Below are 22500 nucleotides of genomic sequence, written 5' to 3'. Positions count from 1 at the left end.
GATTACCCCTACAATCCTCTCGCCTCAAACATGGTTATCATATTTTCAAGATATTGTTCGTATAGAGTGATCAGTGGCCGTGATAAATAAAGCTTGGGCAAATACAGTTGAGGCATGGGATGTATTATGCAAAAATGTATCAGATAATAAAAACTCTTCACCAAGCATTGGACCAACATGGTAGGGGATTGGGTGGACAACATTTTCTTTTCTGAGAGTAATATAGAATATATTTTATTGTAAACTCTACTTCCTTTCTGTAAATGTCATATTGTGCACTCAAATAATTCACTCCTAACAATATGTAAAAAGTTGTATTGTATGTTAATGTTGTCATTTCGGCTAGTATTTGTAAAGTGATCCGTCCTTACGTGTTGTATATTGTAAAATAAAATGTTGATCACAAAAAATAAATAAATCAAAGAAAAATATCTTCAATTAATATGCAACCATTTAAACAATTGGATTAGCAGGAGAAGCAAAAACATATTTTACTAACGGATCTAAAAAAGTAACGTTTCCTTCTCTCCTTCCAATCTTTCTAGCACGCGGGACTCCTCGTGTCATTCTCCCGGTCAATTTCTGCAATAATCTCATACTTGGTTTGATTTAGCATTCATGCCCTTAGTAGCCATGTTGTACTTTTCAAGTTTTGAGAAAACCTTGTAGAAGAAAGCCAGTGTTCCGTAACGTAACGTGTCCTGTGGATTTTCAATGGAGAATGTACCGCGTTGCGTGCAGCCAGAGGACAATGGCTGTTGCTCCTACAAAGGGTCATCACATACTCATGAAAAGCCCAGCTCATTGGCTATCTAGCGAGCTAGGTTTCAAAACGATAGGGGTAATTGGACCAAGAGACTGTCAAGGCAGTTAATCCACTGTTCCTAGGCCATCATTGAAAATAAGAATTAGTTCTTAACTGACTTGCCTAATTAAATAAAGCTAAGATAAATAAAATAAAAATCAAGTGAACTGTCTCATTGGTGCACAATGATGTCTGTCCTTCGCGGGCTAATAGACGTGTTGTGTAGCCAATACGTAATGTAGAATGATGAAAGAAAGTTTGTTTGCCTTCTAGAGTGTCTGAAGATTGCACAGAACGTGACTGGTTAAAACAAAGTTTAGCCATTTAGATTTCATAGATTGTTTTGTTGCAAGTTGAAGTAGTCGGAATTCATGTGAAACGCTGTATACAACATGGATCGTGTTAGGATATAAATATTGATTTTTATCAAACAAAACTACGCTACATTTTATCTCTGGGACCCTCTGAATGACAAATCAGAACAACATTACTGAATGTAATGAAGTTGCCTTGATAAAAGTGTTTTGTTGTTGTGCACTTTCCTCAAACAAAAGCATGGTATTTCTTCGCTGCAATAGCTACTGTAAATTAGACACTGCAGTCAGATTAACAATCATTTAAGATTTCTGACCATATAAGACATGTCTATGTCTCGGAAAGTTGGATTTTGTTTACAACGCCATTCTAGTCAGATATCGCAAATTAAGCAGCAACTGTCCCTATTTTGGGACACTGATCGAGTAGAGGTTGAATTGAAATGCATTCCAGGTGACTACCTCATGAAGCTGTTTGAGAGAATGCCAAGAGTGTGCAAAGATGTCATCAAAGAAAAAGGTGGCTACTTTGAAGAATCTCAAATACATATATTTGGATTTGTTTAACACTTTTTTGGTTACTACATGATTCCATGTGTGTTATTTTATCATTTTCATAAAATAACACACATGAGTAGGTGTGTCTAAACTTATGACTGGTACTTTAAATATAATGATAAGTAACATGAACATACTGATTACAAGTAGTAAGTAGTTTAATTGAATGGGTTACCCATTGGGAGGTTTTTTAGGCTTTTTCTTACACTCTTATGTAGGTGTCATAACCAGCCATAAAATAACACAATATATGTCACAACAAGTCAAAAAATATGTTATTACAGTGTTATGACAATATTGACAGGTTATGACATGTCATGTCAGCTGTTATAACATGGTTATGATCGCATCATGACTCTATGCTTCAAATAAAGTGTTACCGAAATATAACAAGCTGGCACTTAATGAACTGTACGAGGCTATAACCTAGCAGGAAAACTGACATCCGGAAGCTGCCTTTCTTGTCACCGATGATTTAAAGCGCCTGATGCCCAATTTCCATTTACATGTTTTCTTCATCACTAGGGGAGATAAAGTCCTAGACCACTGTTACTCTATCCACTTTTTGGAGAAATGTCCTCTGGTCTGATGGAACAAAAATAGAACTGTTTGGCCATAATGATCATCGTTATGTTTGGAGGAAAAAGGGGGAGGCTTGCAAGCCGAAGAACACCATCCCAACCATGAAGCATGGGGGTGGCAGCATCATGTTGTGGGGTGCTTTGCTGCTGGCATACTTCACAAAATAGATGACGACATGAGGCAGGAAAATTATGTGGATATATTGAATCAACATCTCAAGAAATCAGTCAGGAAGTTAAAGCTTGGTCGCAAATGGGTCTTCCAAATGGACAATGACCCCAAGCATACTTCCAAAGTTGTGACAAAATGGCTAAGGACAACAAAGTCCTGACCTCAATCCTATAGAAAATTTGTGGGCAGAACTGAAAGAGCGTGTGCGAGCAAGGAGGCCTACAAACCGGACTCAGTTACACCTGCTCTGTCAGGAGGAATGGGCCAAAATTCACCCAACTTATTGTGGGAAGCTTGTGGAAGGCTACCCGAAACGTTTGACCCAAGTTAACCTCTCTTGGTTAGGGGGCAGTATTTTTACGTCCTGATGAAAATTGTGCCCAAAGTAAACTGCCTGTTACTCAGGCACAGAAGCAAGGATATGCATATAATTGGTAGATTTGGATAGAAAACACTCTACGGTTTCGTTATGTCTGTGAGTATAACAGAACTGATATGCCAGGCGAAACCCAGAGGACAAACCACCCCCCTCCCCCAAAACAAAATCAGTCTACCACTAATTTCAATGGCTATCACTTTTATTATAAGGCCAAGTCCTCCCAGATTGCAGTTCCTATGGCTTCCATTAGAAAGAGTTTCAGGCTGGTTTTTGGAAACATCAGCCAGAAATGGTAGTTTTTCTGGGTGGCTCCCATTTTCGCTGTAGTTTTTCCAAGAGAGCGCAGTCTTTTGTATTTTTCTCCGGTAAAGACAATAACGATTCTCCATCTTAAATTTGATGATTTATTTACGTATTAGGGTATGGTTTGTTTATAAACGTTGTTTCACTTGTTTGGAAATTATTATTATTAGTTATTATTAATGTTTGGGATTCATTTTGTATGCATTTTGATGGAGGGAAACTGGGTGGATTATTGACTGAAGCAAAAAAGTATTTAGTCAGCCACCAATTGTGCAAGTTCTCCCACTTAAAAAGATGAGAGAGGCCTGTAATTGTCATCACTTCAACTATGACAGACAAAATGAGAAAAAAAAATCAGAATATCACATTGTAGCATTTTAATGAATTTATTTGCAAATTATGGTGGAAAATAAGTATTTGGTCAACTACAAACAAGCAAGATTTCTGTCTCTCACAGACCTGTAACTTCTTCTTTAAGAGGCTCCTCTGTCCTCCACTCGTTACCTGTAGTAATGGCACCTGTTTGAACTTGTTATCAGTATAAAAGACACCTTTCCACAACCTCAAACAGTCACACTCAAAACTCCACTATGGCAAAGACCAAAGAGCTGTCAAAGGACACCAGAAACAAAATTGTAGACCTGCACCAGGCTGGGAAGACTGAATCTGCAATAGGTAAGTAGCTTGGTTTGAAGAAATCAACTGTGGGAGCAATTATTAGGAAATGGAAGACATACAATACCACTGATAATCTCCCTCGATCTGGGGCTCCACGCAAGATCTCACCCCGTGGGGTCAAAATGATCACAAGAACGGTGAGCAAAAATCCCAGAACCACACGGGTGGACCTAGTGAATGATCTGCAGAGAGCTTGGACCAAAGTAACAAAGCCTACCATCAGTAACACACTACGCCGCCAGGGACTCAAATCCTGCAGTGCCAGACGTGTCCCCCTGCTTAAGCCAGTACATGTCAAGGCCTGTCTGAAGTTTGATAGAGAGCAAACTTGAGCAAAGATTGGGAGAATGTCATATGGTCAGATGAAACCAAAACTCAACTCGTCGTGTTTGGAGGACAAAGAATGCTGAGTTGCATCCAAAGAACACCATACCTACTGTGAAGCATGGGGGTGGAAACATCATGCTTTGGGGCTGTTTTTCTGCAAAGGGTTCAGGACGACTGATCCGTGTAAAGGAAAGAATGAATGGGGCCATGTGTCATGAGATTTTGAGTGAAAACCTCTTTCCATCAGCAAGGGCATTGAAGTTGAAACATGGCTGGGTCTTTCAGCATGACAATGATCCCAAACACACCGCCCGGTCAATGAAGGAGTGGCTTCGTAAAAAGCATTTCAAGGTCCTGGAGTGGCCTAGCCAACCCCATAGAAAATCTTTGGAGGGAGTTGAAAGTCTGTGTTGCCCAGCAACAGCCCCAAAACATCACTGCTCTAGAGGAGATATGCATGGAGGAATGGGCCAAAATACCAGCAACAGTGTGTAAAAACCTCGTGAAGGCTTACAGAAAACGTTTGACCTCTGTCATTGCCAAAAAGGGTATATAACAAAGTATTGAGATAAACTTTTGTTATTGACCAAAAACTTATTTTCCACCATAATTTGCAAATAAATTCATAAAAAATCCTACAATGTGAGTTTCTGGATTTTTTTTCTCATTTTGTCTATCATAGTTGAAGTGTACCTATGATGTAAATTACAGGCATCTCTCATCTTTTTAAGTGGGAGAACTGGCACAATTGGTGGCTGACTAAATACTTTTTTGCCCCACTGTATGTAAACTTCCGACTTCAACTGTATGTTAGAATGCTGTCACATTGACTACAGCTCAGCGTTCAACACCATGTCCCCTGCAAGCTTGTCATCAAGCTTAGGACCCTGGGACTGAACACCTCCCTCTGCCACTGGATCCTGGACTTTCTGCCGGTCCGACCCTAGGTGGTGAGTGTAGGCAACATCATCTCCACCATGCTGATCCTCAACATGGGGAACCCACAGGGGTGTGTACTTAGTCCCCTCATATACTCCTTGTTCTAACACAATTTGCTGCTGACACAACGATGATAGAGCTGTTCACCAGCGAAGATGAGACAGCGTACAGGGAGGAGGTCAGTGACCTGGCAGTGTAGTAACGGGACAACAACCATATCCCCATCCACAACAACCATTCTGAAGGGGGGCGGTTTGACAGCTTCAGGTTCCTCAGTGTCCAAATCATTGAGGACTTTAAATGGTCCAATCACACACACACAGTTGTGAAGAAGGAACGACAGAGCCTCTTCCCCCTTGGCATGGGCCCTCAAATCCTCCAAAAGTTATACAGCTGCACCATTGAGAACATCTTGATTGGTTGCATTACTGCTTGGTATGGCAACAACACCACTCTCCATCGCATGGTGCTACAGAGGGTGGTGTGGACAGCCCAGTACATCACTGGGCCCAAGCTCCCTGTCATCCAGGGTCTCTATATCAGGCGGTGTGAAAGTAAGGCCCGGAAAATTGTTAAGAACTCTAGCCACCTAAGTCATAGACTATTTTCTCTGCTTCCGCACGGCAAGCGGCACCAGTGCACCAAGTCTGACGCTAACAGGCTCCTGAACAGCTTCTATCCCCAAGCCATAAGACTGCTAAATAGCTAACAGAATGGCTACACAACCCCCTGAAAAAAACTGAAACAGAATGACTGCACGGACTATCTGACTTGACCCTTGCCTCTATGCACACTCACAGGACTCTACACACTCACGCGCACATATCATGCACACACATTTATACTGAATCTACACACACACACTCACACTCACATACAATCATAATTTACGCTGCTGCTACAGTGAGGGAAAAAAGTATTTGGTCCCCTGCTGATTTTGTACGTTTGCCCACTAACAAAGAAATGATCAGTAATTTTAATGGTAGGTTTATTTGAACAGTGAGAGACAGAATACATTTATTTTTTATTTTTTAAATGTTATAAATTGATTTGCACCTTAATGGGGGAAATAAGTATTTGACCCCCTCTCAATCAGGAAGATTTTTGGCTCCCAGGTGTCTTTTATACAGGTAACGACTGCTCCTAATCTCAGCTTGTTACCTGTATAAAAGACACCTGTCCACAGAAGCAATCAATCAATCAGAGACCAAAGAGCTCTCCAAGGATGTCAGGGACAGGATTGTAGATCTTACACAAGGTTGGAATGGGCTACAAGACCATCGCCAAGCAGCTTAGTGAGGTGACAACAGTTGGTGATATTATTTGCAAATGGAAGAAACACAAAAGAACTGTCAATCTCCCTCGGCCTGGGGCTCCATGCAAGATCTCACCTCGTGGAGTTGCAATGAGCATGAGAACGTTGAGGAATCAGCCCAGAACTACACGAGAGGATCTTGTCAATGATCTCACGGCAGCTGGGACCATAGTCACCAAGAAAACAATTGGTAACACACTACGCCATAAAGAACTGAAATCCTGCAGCGCCCGCAAGGTCCCCCTGCTCAAGAAAGCACATATACATGCCCGTCTGAAGTTTGCCAATGAACATCTGAATGATTCAGAGGCCAACTGGGTGAAAGTGTTTTGGTCAGATGAGACCAAAATGGAGCTCTTTGGCATCATTCAACTCGCCGTGTTTGGAGGAGGAGGAATACTGCCTATGACCCCAAGAACACCATCCCCACCGTCAAACATCATATCGAATGTATTTATATAGCCCTTCGTACATCAGCTGATATCTCAAAGTGCTGTACAGAAACCCAGCCTAAAACCCCAAGCAGCAAGCAATGCAGGTGTAGAAGCACGGTGGCTAGGAAAAACTCCCTAGAAAGGCCAGAACCTAGGAAGAAACCTAGAGAGGAACCAGGCTATGTGGGGTGGCCAGTCCTCTTCTGGCTGTGCCGGGTGGAGATTATAACAGAACATGGCCAAGATGTTCAAATGTTCATAAATGACCAGCATGGTCCAATAATAATAAGGCAGAGCAGTTGAAACTGGAGTAGCAGCACGGCCAGGTGGACTGGGGACAGCAAGGAGTCATCATGTCAGGTTGTCCTGAGGCATGGTCCTAGGGCTCAGGTCCTCCGAGAGAGGGAAAGAAAGAGAGAATTAGAGAGAGCACACTTAAATTAACGCAGGACACCGAATAGGACAGGAGAGGTACTCCAGATATAACAAACTGACCCTATCCCCCCAACACATAAACTACTGCAGCATAAATACTGGAGTCTGAGACATCCGAGGACACCCCCCGATAGGGCCAAACAGGAAGGATATAACCCCATCCACTTTGCCAAAGCACAGCCCCCACACCACTAGAGGGATAACTTCAACCACCAACTTACCATCCTGAGACAAGGCCGAGTATAGCTCACAAAGATCTCCGCCACGGCACAACCCAAGGGGGGGCGCCAACCCAGACAGGAAGATCACATCAGTGACTCAACCCACTCAGGTGACACACCCCTCCCAGGGACGGTATGAAAGAGCCCCAGTAAGCCAGTGACTCAGCCCCTGTAATAGGGTTAGAGGCAGAGAATCCCAGTGGAAAGAGGGGAACCGGCCAGGCAGAGACAGCAAGGGCGGTTCGTTGCTCCAGAGCCTTTCCGTTCACCTTCCCACTCCTGGGCCAGACTACACTCAATCATATGACCCACTGAAGAAATGAGTCTTCAGTAAAGACTTAAAGGTTGAGACCGAGTTTGCGTTTCTTACATGGGTAGGCAGACCGTTCCATAAAAATGGAGCTCTATAGGAGAAAGCCCTGCCTCCAGCTGTTTGCTTAGAAATTCTAGGGACAATTAGGAGGCCTGCGTCTTGTGACCGTAGCGTACGTGTAGGTATGTACGGCAGGACCAAATCAGAGAGATAGGTAGGAGCAAGCCCATGCAATGCTTTGTAGGTTAGCAGTAAAACCTTGAAATCAGCCCTTGCCTTGACAGGAAGCCAGTGTAGGGAGGCTAGCACTGGAGTAATATGATCAAATTTTGGGGTTCTAGTCAGGATTCTAGCAGCCGTATTTGGCACTAACTGAAGTTTATTTAGTGCTTTATCTGGGTAGCCAGAAAGTAGAGCATTGCAGTAGTCTAACCTAGAAGTGACAAAAGCATGGATGAATTTTTCTGCATCATTTTTGGACAGAAAGTTTCTGATTTTTGCAATGTTACGTGTAGGTGGAAAAAGCTGTCCTTGAAACGGTGTTGATATGTTCTTCAAAAGAGAGATCAGTGTCCAGAGTAACGCCGAGGTCCTTCACAGTTTTATTTGAGATGACTGTACAGCCATTAAGATTAATTGTCAAATTCAACAGAATATCTCTTTGTTTCTTGGGACCTAGACCAAGCATCTCTGTTTTGTCCGAGTTTAAAAGTAGAAAGTTTGCAGCCATCCACTTCCTTATGTCTGAAACACAGGCTTCTAGCGAGGGCAATTTTGGGGCTTCACCATGTTTCATTGAAATGTACAGCTGTGTGTCATCCGCATAGCAGTGAAAGTTAACATTATGTTTTCGAATGACATCCCCAAGAGGTAAAATATATAGTGAAAACAATAGTGGTCCTAAAACGAAACCTTGAGGAACACCGAAATGTACAGTTGATTTGTCAGAGGACAAACCATTCACAGAGACAAACTGATATCTTTCCGACAGATAAGATCTAAACCAGGCCAGAACTTGTCCGTGTAGACCAATTTGGGTTTCCACTCTCTCCAAAAGAATGTGGTGATCGATGGTATCAAAAGCAGCACTAAGGTCTAGGAGCACGAGGACAGATGCAGTGCCTCGGTCTGGTGCCATTAAAAGGTAATTTACCACCTTCACAAGTGCAGTCTCAGTGCTATGATGGGCTCTAAAACCAAACTGAAGCATTTCGTATACATTGTTTGTCTTCAGGAAGGCAGTGAGTTGCTGCGCAACAGCCTTTTCTAACATTTTTGAGAGGAATGGAAGATTCGATATAGGCCGATTTAGTTTTTTTATATTTTCTCGGTCAAGGTTTGGCTTTTTCAAGAGAGGCTTTATTACTGCCACTTTTAGTGAGTTTGGTACACATCCGGTGGATAGAGAGCCGTTTATTATGTTCAACTTAGGAGGGCCAAGCACAGGAAGCAGCTCTTTCAGTAGTTTAGTTGGAATAGGGTCCAGTATGCAGCTTGAAGTTTTAGAGGCCATGATTATTTTCATCATTGTGTCAAGAGATATAGTACTAAAACACTTGAGCGTCTCTTGATCCTAGGTCCTGGCAGGAGTTGTGCAGACTCAGGACAACTGAGCTTTGAAGGAATACACAGTTTTAAAGAGGAGTCCGTAATTTGCTTTCTAATAATCATGATCTTTTCCTCAAAGAAGTTCATGAATTTATCACTGCTGAAGTGAAAGCCATCCTCTCTTGGGGAATGCTGCTTTTTAGTTAGCTTTGCGACAGTATCAAAAAGGAATTTCGGATTGTTCTTATTTTCCTCAATTTTAAGTTGGAAAAATAGGATGATCGAGCAGCAGTAAGGGCTCTTCGATACTGCACGGTACTGTCTTTCCAAGCTAGTCGGAAGACTTCCAGTTTGGTCACACCAAACATGGAGGTGGAAACGTTATGCTTTGGGGGTGTTTTTCTGCTAAGGGGACAAGACAACTTCACTGCATCAAAGGGACGATGGACGGGGCCATGTACTGTCAAATCTTGGGTGAGAACCTCCTTCCCCCAGCCAGGGCATTGAAAATGGGTCGTGGATGGGTATTCCAGCATGACAATGACCCAAAACACACGGCCAAGGCAACAAAGGAGTGGCTCAAGAAGAAGCACATTAAGGTCCTGGAGTGGCCTAGCCAGTCTCCAGACCTTAATCGCATAGAAAATCTGTGGAGGGAGCTGAAGGTTCGAGTTGCCAAACATCAGCCTCAAAACCTTAATGACTTGGAGAAGATCTGCAAAGAGGAGTGGGACAAAATCCCTCCTGAGATGTGTGCAAACCTGGTGGCCAACTACAAGAAACGTCTGACCTCTGTGATTGCCAACAAGGGTTTTGCCACCAAGTCATTAAGTCACTAATTCATGTTTTGCAGAGGGGTCAAATACTTATTTCCCTCATTAAAATGCTAATCATTTTATAACATTTTTGACATGCGTTTTTCTGGATTTTTGTTGTTGTTATTCTGTCTCTCACTGTTCAAATAAACCTACCATTAAAATGATAGACTGATCATTTCTTTGTCAGTGGGCAAACGTACAAAATCAGCAGGGGATCAAATACTGTTTTCCCTCACTGTACAGTATTCAGTTTACCATACACTACATTACCAAATGTATGTGGACACCTGCTTGTTGGTGTAAATGAATAAGTCTTTGGCCCATGGACCTCGCTTTGTGCACGGGGGCATTGTCATGCTGAAACAGGAAGTGCCCTTCCCCAAACTGTTGCCATAAATTTGGAAGCACAGAATTGCCTAGAATGTCATTGTATGCTGTAGCGTTAAGATTTCCCCTTCACTGGAACTAAGGGGCCTAGCCCGAACTATGAAAACCGTCCCAGACTATTATTCCGCCTCCCAAACTTAACAGTTAGCACAATGCATTGGGGCAGGTAGCATTCTCCTGGCAATGCCAAACCCAGATTTGTCCATCAGTCTAACAGATAGTGAAGCATAATCACCCCAGAGAATGTTTTTCCTTAGCTGCATAGTTCAATGGTGGCGAGATTTACACCACTCTAGCCGACGCGTAGCATTACGCATGGCGATATTAAGCTTGTGTGTGCGGCTGCCCGGCCTTGGAAACCCGTTTCATGAAGCTCCCAACAAACAGTTATTGTGCTGACGTTGCTTCCAGAGGCAGTTTGGAACCCGGTAGTGAGTGTTGCAACCAAGGACAGACGATGTTTACACGTTTCAGCACTCGGCGGTCCTGAGCTTGTGTGGCCTACCACTTCGTGGCTGAGCCGTTGCTGCTCTTAGACGTTTCCACTTCACACTAACAGCTGCAGTTGACCGCAGAAGCTCTAGCAAGGCAGAAATTTGATGAACTGACTTGTTGGTAATGTGGCATCCTAAGACGGTGAAAGACACTGAGCTCTTCAGTAAGGCCATTCTAATGCCAATGTTTGTCTATGGAGATTGCATGGCTGTGTGCTTGATTTTATACACCTGTCATCAACGGGTGTTGGTGAAATAGCCGAATCCACTCATTTGAAGCAATGTACTTTTGTGTGTATAGTGTATAGCCTGATGCCTAGTCACCTTACCCCTATACATATAGTACCAGTCAAAAGTTTGGACTCACCTACTTATTTCAGGATCTTCCTTTATCTTTACTATTTTCTACATTGTAAAATAATACTGAAGGCATCAAGATTATGAAATTACACATAGGGAATTATGTAGTAACCAAAAAAGTGTTAAACAAATCTAAATATATTTTATATTTTAGATTCTTCAATGTAGTCACCCTTTGCCTAGATGACAGCTTTGCACACTCTTGGCATTCTCTCAACCACCTTCCCCTGGAATGCTTTTCCAACAGTCTTGAAGGAATTCCCACATATGCTGAGCACTTATTGGCTGCTTTTCCTTCATTCTGCTGTCCAACTCATACCAAACCATCTCAATTGGGTTGAGGTCGGGTGATTGTGGAGGCCAAGTCATCTGATACAGAACTCAATTACTCTTCTTCTTGGTCAAATAGCCCTTAAACAGCCTGGAGGTCTTGTGGTGGTTAATTTCTTTATTATCAAATGAGGAGAGACAGAGTTATACTTAAACTGAATCTTTATTAGTGAGAGCTTTGCAATAGCGATGGCTGGTCGACGAATCACGCTAAGATGATTTGTTGAGAGCCCCGAGACAAAAGTACAAAGGTATTTTATAGCCAAGATACACCCCTTTAAACCTAGAAGGCGAACAACAGATATATAGAATGGTTCACAAGGTTAAGATTTGTATGAAAGATACCTATAATACATAGCAGACAGTATCTGCTGTGTCAACAGTTTTCATTGTGTAGATACCCGTGTCTGTCCCTTTGACTCCAAACTGGAACCATCTCTCTCTGGTACGGTATAGAACATAAAATTAACTCATGCTCTGGAATGCTCTTTAGGTTTTATCACCCAAAAGACTTCGTAAATCTCCTGTCAGTGTTATCTCCCAGAAGCCCATCCTCAGTAGAACACACACATTAGTTAACAAAATACTCTATTCTGTTGCATAAAACAACCATTGGATGCAATAAAAGTATTATAACATAATCTTGACATTTTTAGATTTTTTGTGATTGTCTCACCAAGTAGCCGTAACCTTATTAATATCAAGTTACCTGAGGCAAACCCACAAGGTTTACGTGGGTAGATCTAATTACTAACAACAGTGCATCTAGCATTATGATGCAGAATAATCGGCTGGGAATAGAACATTCGGAAGGTGACTTGGTAAAATGGTACTCGAGAACTAATAGGAGCTGTCAGGTTGAAAAATGCCCTCAACTAAGTCCTGTTTTTATGTGATAACTTCAAAATACATCAATAATTTGGGTCATAAGGTAACATTGTGAAACTGGACTCCATGGCAGATGAAATGAACAAATTTTCATCAGAAAAAAGCATTGTTAAAAATGTCATGTATCCAGACTATAGCTAATAGTGGTGGCACATTATGGGGTGTCAACCTGCTAGCTAGCTGGTAGTGCTAGCAATACAAATGACTGTCAAGCACTGAGCTAAGTGGGGCTAGTTAGTTAGCTAGCTAGTAGTGATGGTGCATTAACCAGTTAAATGTAATAAAAAATGTAATCTACGTGATTCCCAAAAGTAATGATTTATCATGAGGGCCATAAACAATAACTAGTAATGCTGCATACTCAAAGAAAGGTTAAAATATCACCTTTCTGTTACAAATAATTATACATTGCTGAGGTGTAGTCGCTTTTGAGGACACAAGTACCTAAGTACAAATATGAAAATATTTTACATATATATATATTTTTTTTACATTTATTTAACTAGGCAAGTCAGTTAAGAACAAATTCTTATTTTCAATGACGGCCTAGGAACGAACAGTGGGTTAACTGCCTGTTCAGGGGCAGAACGATAGATTTGTACCTTGTCAGCTTGGGGATTTGAACTTTCCGGTTAGTAATCCAACGCTCTAACCACTAGGCTACCCTGCCGCCCCAATATGATGTAGCTCCTATTCAACAAGAGTGTATGAATAAGGCTTGAAATGACTTGTAATGTTTCCTAAATATAGCATTATCAAATTATACAATGACTAACTATAAGAGTTCACCTTCCTTCTAACTGTAAAATACATATTTGTATGTTTAGTGTTAGAGAAAATGTGCATATTTCCTAAAGGTCTCCCATGATCAAAACATCTGCCCCCATCGCTGTGAATGTCTCACATAGGTCTAGCTTGGCTTCCTGAACTCGTTAGGAACTCACCTTTCATCTCATATTACTATTGTCCATCTATGACAAACAGAAAGTGTTTTTTGTTTAAAATCTATTAATTATTTTAGATTAATGGCAATAAATTGATCTCTGAATATGCTACCGTGATGAAAGCACTCTCTACTGTTGCTACGATGTAACACTTGCAGGCATGTGCATGTCCTTGGCTGGAATGTAGGGTTCACACAGGAATTGATGGACAGTCGGAAGAGCGAAGGAAATGGTAGTGGAGACATCCCAGCTTCAAGTGGTTTCAGATTTCACATCCTATGTAACACAGGCTCTGTGTCCATGGGAACCAGGGCTATCGCTCAATGTAAGCCATTTCGACCTACTGTATAAACAGATCGATTTATAAGGGAAAATGTTAGAAAGGGGACCTTTACATCTAAGAGGTTTAAGGGTTGTCAACCACATAGCATAAACCCCTTTAATCACCAAGCTAACTGGTTAGTTAGCTAGCTAGTACTGATATAATTTCACAGGGGCTATCAACCGACCTAACTGGGTAATTAGCAAGTATCAACCTAGCTGGCTAGTTACCAAGCACCAACCTAACTGACTAGATAGCCTAGCTAGCTAGCTTCTTCCGGAAACAAACCTGTAAACCATCCTTTATGATGGCTTCAAATATGATTCTTGTTAGTACATCATGGCAGTGAAGTTGAACATCTCTGGCTGGCTGAATAGATGATTATGGGCAGACAGATGAATTGATACAGTATAATGCAGTGGTGTAGTGCACTTATTTTTCAATGGGTATTGCATATACTCGTTAATCCCCACAATGCTTATCATAGTAGTGGAGGCCCAGTATACACCTTATCAATTAATAAGGCTAATGGAAAGGATCTGGGCCTGGTTTCCCAAAATCATCTTTGGCTAAGTTAATTGTTAGAACCATAAGGATCCTATGGTTCTAATTTCAACTTTGCTTTAAAATGCTTTTGGGAAACCAGGCCCAGAATGTTTTGCTTAAAATGCTGATGCACTTATTTCTTCACATTTTATATGCAGCAATGTGCACACGGTGGTAAGCCTTAGCGCAAATGTTTCAAAATGCAAAAAGCGATTTCTGTTAGAAAGAGGGGAGATCTAAAGATGCAACAACTATCATGGGTTGCTAATATGACTAGGATGATGCCTTTGGCTGCTAGAGTAGACAATGAAAGAAAGTTGAAAGAAAACCAATAGGACAGGAGAACACATATGAGGAAGTCTTTATAAAATAATTGCCTCCACCTTTCTATTGTGGGACGGCTGGCTATATGAAGTAAAATGTTCAGGTTCAAACAATTAAGGAACAGGGAAAATATAGTGATGCTAATGACAGGCCTAACCGTCTTCTGGTAGATGGAAGGGCTTTCCCAAAAACCTTCTCTATTAAATGTTAACTAGCTACAAAGTATTTTATGCCTACCTGCCAGAATGATATCATGATTATTTGCACCAATCCACTAGCTATTTATTTTGCAAACTCCACCTCATGTGCTACAGAAACACCACTATCCAAACAAGAGTGCACTAGAATTAAAGGTTAACTATACAAAAAAAAAAAATCGGACCTCAAAACCTCCTGATGAGGTTTAATGTGGTTTAAGCATTGTTATGGACATCATTTTTTTTTTTTTTGGGGGGGGGGGGGATCAGAAACCTGTGAATTAAAGACTCAGTTCACAGCCTCATTTATGTATCTGTTTCAATAGTAGGTCTACTGTTAGCCTACTTGCTCAGTACAGCTTGGGTTGGCCTCGGGAGACCAATATGGGATTTATCATTTCAGGTCAATCTTTCACACAGGGTGCCTTTTCCTTCATCGGGCGGGCCATTTAGGATTTTTTAGAGAAAATTAGAGGACAATGCATTTGAAAATTATTCAGAGCGCTTGATTTTTAACACATTTTGTTACGTTACAGCATTATTTTAAAATCTATTAAATAAACACATTTCCTTATCAATCTATAAACAATACCCCATAATTGCTTTGTCATTATGGGGTACTGAGTGTAGATTGATAAGGGAAAAATACTATTTAATTCATTTTAGACTAAGGCTGTTAAGTCACAAAATGTGGAAAAAGTTAAGGGGTCTGAAAACTTTAGTGTATATGCACTTCTCCAGGGACCACTAATACCACTGGTGTAATTTATTCATTTGGTTGCTTTGACCAGGAACCAAGGAAAAAGTTGAAATACTGTGGGCAGGCTGCTGACACACACCCTCACACACACACATCTGTGCCCTCCTCCCCAGTGGGAATGCTGCTATGGAGTTCGGGAACCCTGCTGCACTGGGATTGGCTCACAGATGAGATTAGTGTTGTGCATGCCCCTTAGCCGGGCACACACAATACACAAACAGTCAGCTTACTGTGGAAACAGCAACGTTGCAGAAACAGAACATTATTGCCATGCTGCAATTAACCCTGCTCTAACCTTCAGACTCGTGTGTGTGTGTGTGTGTGTGTGTGTGTGTGTGTGTGTGACTGACTGACTCACATTATAACTCACATTATGCAAAAAGACTAGTCTCTCAAACCTTAGCTAGTAGGGATACTGGAACTGTGGTCTTGTTTTACATCAGATTATTTCATTGAGTGCTTGTCAACTCTTTCCCTTTGTTGAGTATGTGTTTATATTCTATCTCCACATTTTCTGACATAAAAACGGTATTGAATATGTGTGAAAAGCATTTGCTTGAGCAAATTTGACAGAGAATAGAAATAAGCAATCCAATCAATGGATAGAAAAAGACCACGTAGACAACCCACAGTGGAATCAATCCTGATCTCTCGCTCGCTCCCTCGCCCTCTCTCTCTCCTTAATTAACCAATCAGTGGTCTTAGCTGATCAATGGAGTTGCAAAGAAACCAACACCATAGTATTGAGTTTACAGTGTGCTTGAGTAGAGTAGAGCTTCCACTTGGCACAGACTCAAACATTGCCTTTCATTAGAACAAATAATCTCTAATTGCTGCATCTAAGCAAACACATGCACACACACACAAACACACACACACAACTTATAGCTCTGTGTTCAACACTATAGTTCCCTCTAAGCTCATCACTAAGCTCCGGACCCTGGAACTGAACACCCTCTTCAACTGGATCCTGGACTCCTGACGGGCCGCCCCCAGGTGGTGCGGGTAGGCAACAACACATCCACCATGCTGACCCTGAACACGGGGTCCCGTCAAGGGTGTGTACTCTTCCCCTCCTGTACTCACTGTTCACCTATGACAGGGCCCGACTCCAACACCATCATTAAGTTTGCTGACAACACGACGGTGGTTGACCTGACCACCGACAACGACAAGACAGCCAATAGGGAGGAAGTCAGTGACGTGGCAGTGTGGTGCCAGACAACACCCTCTCCCTCAACGTCAGCAAGACAGAGGAGCTGATCGTGGACTACAAGAAACGGAGGACCGAGCACGTCCACATCCACATCGACAGGACTGTTGTGGAGCGGGTCGAGAGCTTCAAGTTCCTCGTGTCTAAATCACTAAGGAATTATCATGGTCCACACACACCAACACAGTCATGAAGAAGGCATGAAAACGCCTCCTCCTCCTCAGGAGGCTGAAAAGATTTGGCATGGGCACTCATATCCTCAATAAGTTAGATAGAAAGAGATACAGTAAAAACTGTATTGAATGTGTGTGAAAAGCATTTGCTTGAGCAAATTTGATAGAGAATAGAAATAAGCAATCCAATCAATGGATAGAAAAAGACAACGTAGACAACCCACAGTGGAATCAAATCCTGTTTTCTCGCTCGCTCCCTCGCCCTCTCTGTGTGTACAGCCCAGTACATCACTGGGGCCGAGCTCCCTGCAATCCAGGACATCTACACCAGGCGGTGTCAGAGTAAGGTCCTAAATATTGTCAAAGACTCCGGCCACCCAAGTCATAGACTGTTCTCTCTGCTACCGAATGGCAAGCGGCCCGATTCATCAAGTTTGAAAATAACAGAACCCTGAACAGTTTCTACCCCCAAGCATTAAGATTGCTAAATAGTTAGTCCGGGTAGCTATTGGTTAATTATTTCGCTATCTGCATTGACCCTTTTTGCTCTAACTCTTTTGACTCATCACATATGCTGCTGCTACTGTTTATTTTCTATCCTGTTGCCCGTTCACTTTATCCCTACTTATGTACATATCTACCTCAATTACCTAGTATATAGCTAAGTTATTGTTACTCGTTGTGTATTTACTCCTTGTGTTATTACTTTTCTATTATTTATATTTTTTTCTCTCTGCATTGTTGGTTTTAGGGTTATTTTCCTTGTTCCATGTCAATCATTTTCTCATTGGTGAAATTAGCATTATGACAATATCTTTAATTAAATCATTCAAAAAACCTTTATGAATGCAATTGCAGACAGAAGTTGACAACAGGAACATAGCACTAATGTTTCCGAGTAAGTTCTGCAAAATAGAAAGTGTCCCAAGTTGCTTTTGTCATGCTTGTAGTCAACCCTGTGATGTTGACTACGTCATTACCTTCGACTCATGAGACCAAAACCATGCCTACACAGCTATATAAACAAGACTTTTAGTGTTATCTAAATGCTTACCAATAAATGTCCAAGTTGATTTATAGTGGAATGTCTGACTAGTCTCTTATCTCTTACACTCCCTGGGGAGTTCTGTGTCTCTACATCTCTTTTATCTTTTAGGCTCTTTTCACAGAGACCCTGAACTCACACATCTCTTCTTTATAAGAGGCTGAGACTAGAACATTACTGTGGAACAATATTAAACCTCATAATGTGTATATATATATATATTGTTTATCTGTAGTCTAGGACCCTATAAATGTAAGGGGTAGGGGTCTTATAACCTTTAATAATCTTAGAAACATTTGGTGCAGCCCCTATCATGACCCCAAGGTGAACCCCCGACCTGGGAAGGGCCTGTAAGTAAGCATTTCACTGTTCGTCTACACCTGTCGTTACGAAGCATGTGACAAATAAAATCTGATTTGATTTGACACACACACAGGCACACATGCAAACACATACCGACTTGAGGGACAGACGCAAGCACTGCCTCTCATTGTCACATAGAATCCCCTTCTCTTACTGTATTAACATCTAAACGGATGCACGCGCACATACACACACACCACGCGCACACACACACACACACACACCAGAGTGGAGCTTAGAGTATGTCTAATTGCAGCTTGGTAATAATGTGCTGTTTCTGCAATGATTTCCACAATAAGCTGACTGGCTGTGTGTGTGTGTGTGTGTGTGTGTGCGTGTGCATGCAGTGTGTGTTTCATGGCTTGTTAATGGTCTGTGTGTCCACAAACATCATCAGATTGATTTGCATGTGGAGAATCAGCAATGTCGCTTGACAAAATGTTCTATACGTTGTTTACAAATTTCTGTGGAAGCTGAAAAAACAAAAGCTTATCTTGTCTTACCCTATTTTCTCTTATAAACATACACCCAAGCCTAGTGTTTTGAAGTGCTCACATTCACGTATATTGGTTCACCACTACACATCTTTCTAAGTATGTATTCATCTTAATCCTACTGCTTGGGTGGGCCTTAAAGCTCTCTTATTGCTTTCCAATCCATTTTGCGACAGCATACAATTATGAAATGGGTTTGGATTATTATCAGAAGTATGACTCTTCTTACTCTCTCTCTCTCTCTCTCTCTCTGTCTCCTACTCTTCTCCTCAATGCATGTGATCCCTCAATACTCACTCCTCCTGTTCCTCTGTGTCTGTAACGATTGATAATAAAGTAACGTTCTTCCTTTCTTCTTCTCCCTCTGTAGGTACCACCAGGCTGCCAAAGGAGGGAGAGGTGCCGGGGGTGGACTATAACTTTGTGAGCGTGGAGCGCTTTATGGAACTGGAGCAAAGCGGAGCCCTGCTAGAGAGTGGAACCTATGAAGGTAAATTCACTGACCACGACACTGATCCCTACGGCTATTCTAATCTAAATTGTGATATTGACATATCCAGATAGCAAAAAAACATGTTTTTATTGTTTACTCGTTTTTCGTCTGTCATGTTGCGGCTGCTTCCCAGGACCTACACACATCAAGCCCCACGTAGATTTTTCATATAAATCCATTGTTTTCTGTATTATAGTATAACATTTGCGCTAGCCGCTAATGCTACTCACTAACTAGCTAGCAAATATTATGGAGCTAGGGGGCAAATATATCTACCCAAATTTCGCTCTAATACAGGCTGATACCAGTGGGATGTCAGCAAGTTGTTTGTGCAATGACATGTTCTGAATCAGAGAAGAATAGGCTATGCATATTCTAAAATCTTTGTCTGAATCAAACATCTACCAGTATTCAGATGTAATTAGGGTCTCCTGGGAAACACTAACCAACACTTTGGTTCCTATCTGGTTACAAAAACTCCTACTGTACCTGACTTTTTCATTTGTTATCATGCTAAACAACACCAACCTTAGAATAATCAAATCATATTGTATTAGTCACATGCTCCCAATACAACAGGTAGACCTTACAGTGAAATGCTTACTAACAAGCCCCTAACCAACAATGCCGTTTAAAAAATATGAATACGAATAAGAAATACAATTAGTTGAATACTATTATTATTTAACTTATAATTCACTGTATCATAATTCCAGTGGGTCAGAAGATTACAAACACTAAGTTGACTGTGCCTTTAAACAGCTTTAGAAGCTTCTGATAGGCGAATTGACATAATTTGAGTCAATTGGAGGTGTACATGTGGATGTATTTCAAGACCTACCTTCAAACACAGTCCCTCTTTGCTTGACATTATGGGAAACCAAAATAAATCAGCCAAGACCTCCACAAGTCTGGTCCATCCTTGGGAGCAATTTGCAAATGCCTGAACGTACCACCTTCATCTGTACAAACAATAGAACGCAAGTATAAACACCATGGGACCACGCAGCCGTCATACCGCTCAAGAAGGAGACGCGTTCTGTCTCCTACTTTGGTGCGAAAAGTGCAGATCAATCCCAGAACAACAGCAAAGGACCTTGTGAAGATGGAGGAAACAGGTACAAAAGTATCTAGATCCACAGTAAAATTAGTCCTATATCGACATAACTTGAAAGGCAGCTCAGCAAGGAAAAGCCAATAGTTCTTCCCGGCTGTATTTAATAACACTTTAGATTTTCTGGGTTAACAATGTAAGAAATAATACATTTAAAAAAATAACTGCATAGATTTCTAAGGACCTGAAGCAAGGCGACCATCTCTGTTGTCGCCATCTAACTGTTATGTAAATGACTGCTGGCCTCACGGTAATTGACAGTTCATTTAGTTTTATTTATTAATTCGACCATTTAAAAAAAACAAGCACACATTAAACTTATAAGCCATACATGCACATGAATAAAATCATTGAGGATAACAAACAATAAAGTCTGGGACTTATTTCCATTGTGATCCTCTTGAGACAATATGACTAGACAAGATCGAACACAGTATGGCACTGAAATACTACAAGAAGAAAACCAGCCCAGTCACGGACCAGGATGTCTTGCTCCCAGGCAGACTAAATAACTTTTTTGCCCGCTTTGAGGACAATACAGTGCCACTGACACGGCCTGCAACGAAAACATGCGGACTCTCCTTCACTGCAGCCGAGGTGAGTAAAACATTTAAACGTGTTAACCCTGGAGGCCCAGACGGCATCCCCAGCTGCGCCCTCAGAGCATGCGCAGACCAGCTGGCCGGTGTGTTTACGGACATATTCAATCAATCCCTATACCAGTCTGCTGTTCCCACATGCTTCAAGAGGGCCACCATTGTTCCTGTTCCCAAGAAAGCTAAGGTAACTGAGCTAAACGACTACCGCCCCGTAGCACTCACTTCCGTCATCATGAAGTGCTTTGAGAGACTAGTCAAGGACCATATCACCTCCACCCTACCTGACACCCTAGACCCACTCCAATTTGCTTTACCGCCCAAATAGGTCCACAGACGATGCAATCTCAACCACACTGCACACTGCCCTAACCCATCTGGACAAGAGGAATACCTATGTGAGAATTCTGTTCATCGACTACAGCTCGGCATTCAACACCATAGTACCCTCCAAGCTCGTCATCAAGCTCGGGACCCTGGGTCTCGACCCCGCCCTGTGCAACTGGGTACTGGACTTCCTGACGGGCCGCCCCCCAGGTGGTGAGGGTAGGCAACAACATCTCCACCCCGCTGATCCTCAACACTGGGGCCCCACAAGGGTGCTTTCTGAGCCCTCTCCTGTACTCCCTGTTCACCCACGACTGTGTGGCCACGCACGCCTCCAACTCAATCATCAAGTTTGCGGACGACACAACAGTGGTAGGCTTGATTACCAACAACGACGAGACGGCCGTCAGGGAGGAGGTGAGGGCCCTCGGAGTGTGGTGTCAGGAAAATAACCTCACACTCAACGTCAACAAAATTAAGGAGATGATTGTGGACTTCAGGAAACAGCAGAGGGAACACCCCCCTATCCACATCGATGGAACAGTAGTGGAGAGGGTAGTAAGTTTTAAGTTCCTCGGCATACACATCACAGACCAACTGAATTGGTCCACTCACACAGACAGCATCGTGAAGAAGGCGCAGCAGCGCCTCTTCAACCTCAGGAGGCTGAAGAAATTCGGCTTGTCACCAAAAGCACTCACAAACTTCTACAGATGCACAATCGAGAGCATCCTAGCGGGCTGTATCACCGCCTGGTACAGCAACCTCTCCGCCCACAACCGTAAGGCTCTCCAGAGGGTAGTGAGGTCTGTACAACGCATCACCGGGGGCAAACTACCTGCCCTCCAGGACACCTACACCACTCGATGTTACAGGGAGGCCATAAAGATCATCAAGGACAACAACCACCCGAGCCACTGCCTGTTCACCCCGCTATCATCCAGAAGGTGAGGTCAGTACAGGTGCATCAAAGCTGGGACCGAGAGACTG

At 42.2% G+C, this 22500-nt stretch overlaps 1 protein-coding gene across 1 annotated transcript in view; it reads left to right on the top strand.

The window, feature by feature from the left end:
* Positions 1 to 22500, top strand: part of LOC115109742 (membrane-associated guanylate kinase, WW and PDZ domain-containing protein 2-like) — a 257310-nt gene that overhangs the window by 91730 nt on the left and 143080 nt on the right. The window contains exon 3 of the mRNA XM_029635036.2: positions 19351 to 19470. Within this exon, the coding sequence (XP_029490896.2) occupies positions 19351 to 19470 (120 nt within the window). The remainder of the gene's footprint in view (positions 1 to 19350; positions 19471 to 22500) is intronic.

This window comes from Oncorhynchus nerka, linkage group LG25, assembly GCF_034236695.1.
Source record: "Oncorhynchus nerka isolate Pitt River linkage group LG25, Oner_Uvic_2.0, whole genome shotgun sequence".
In the NCBI taxonomy this organism is placed as follows: Eukaryota; Metazoa; Chordata; class Actinopteri; order Salmoniformes; family Salmonidae; genus Oncorhynchus; species Oncorhynchus nerka.
Note: the sequence above shows the minus strand (reverse complement) of the source record. Positions and strands in the feature narration are given on the sequence as shown.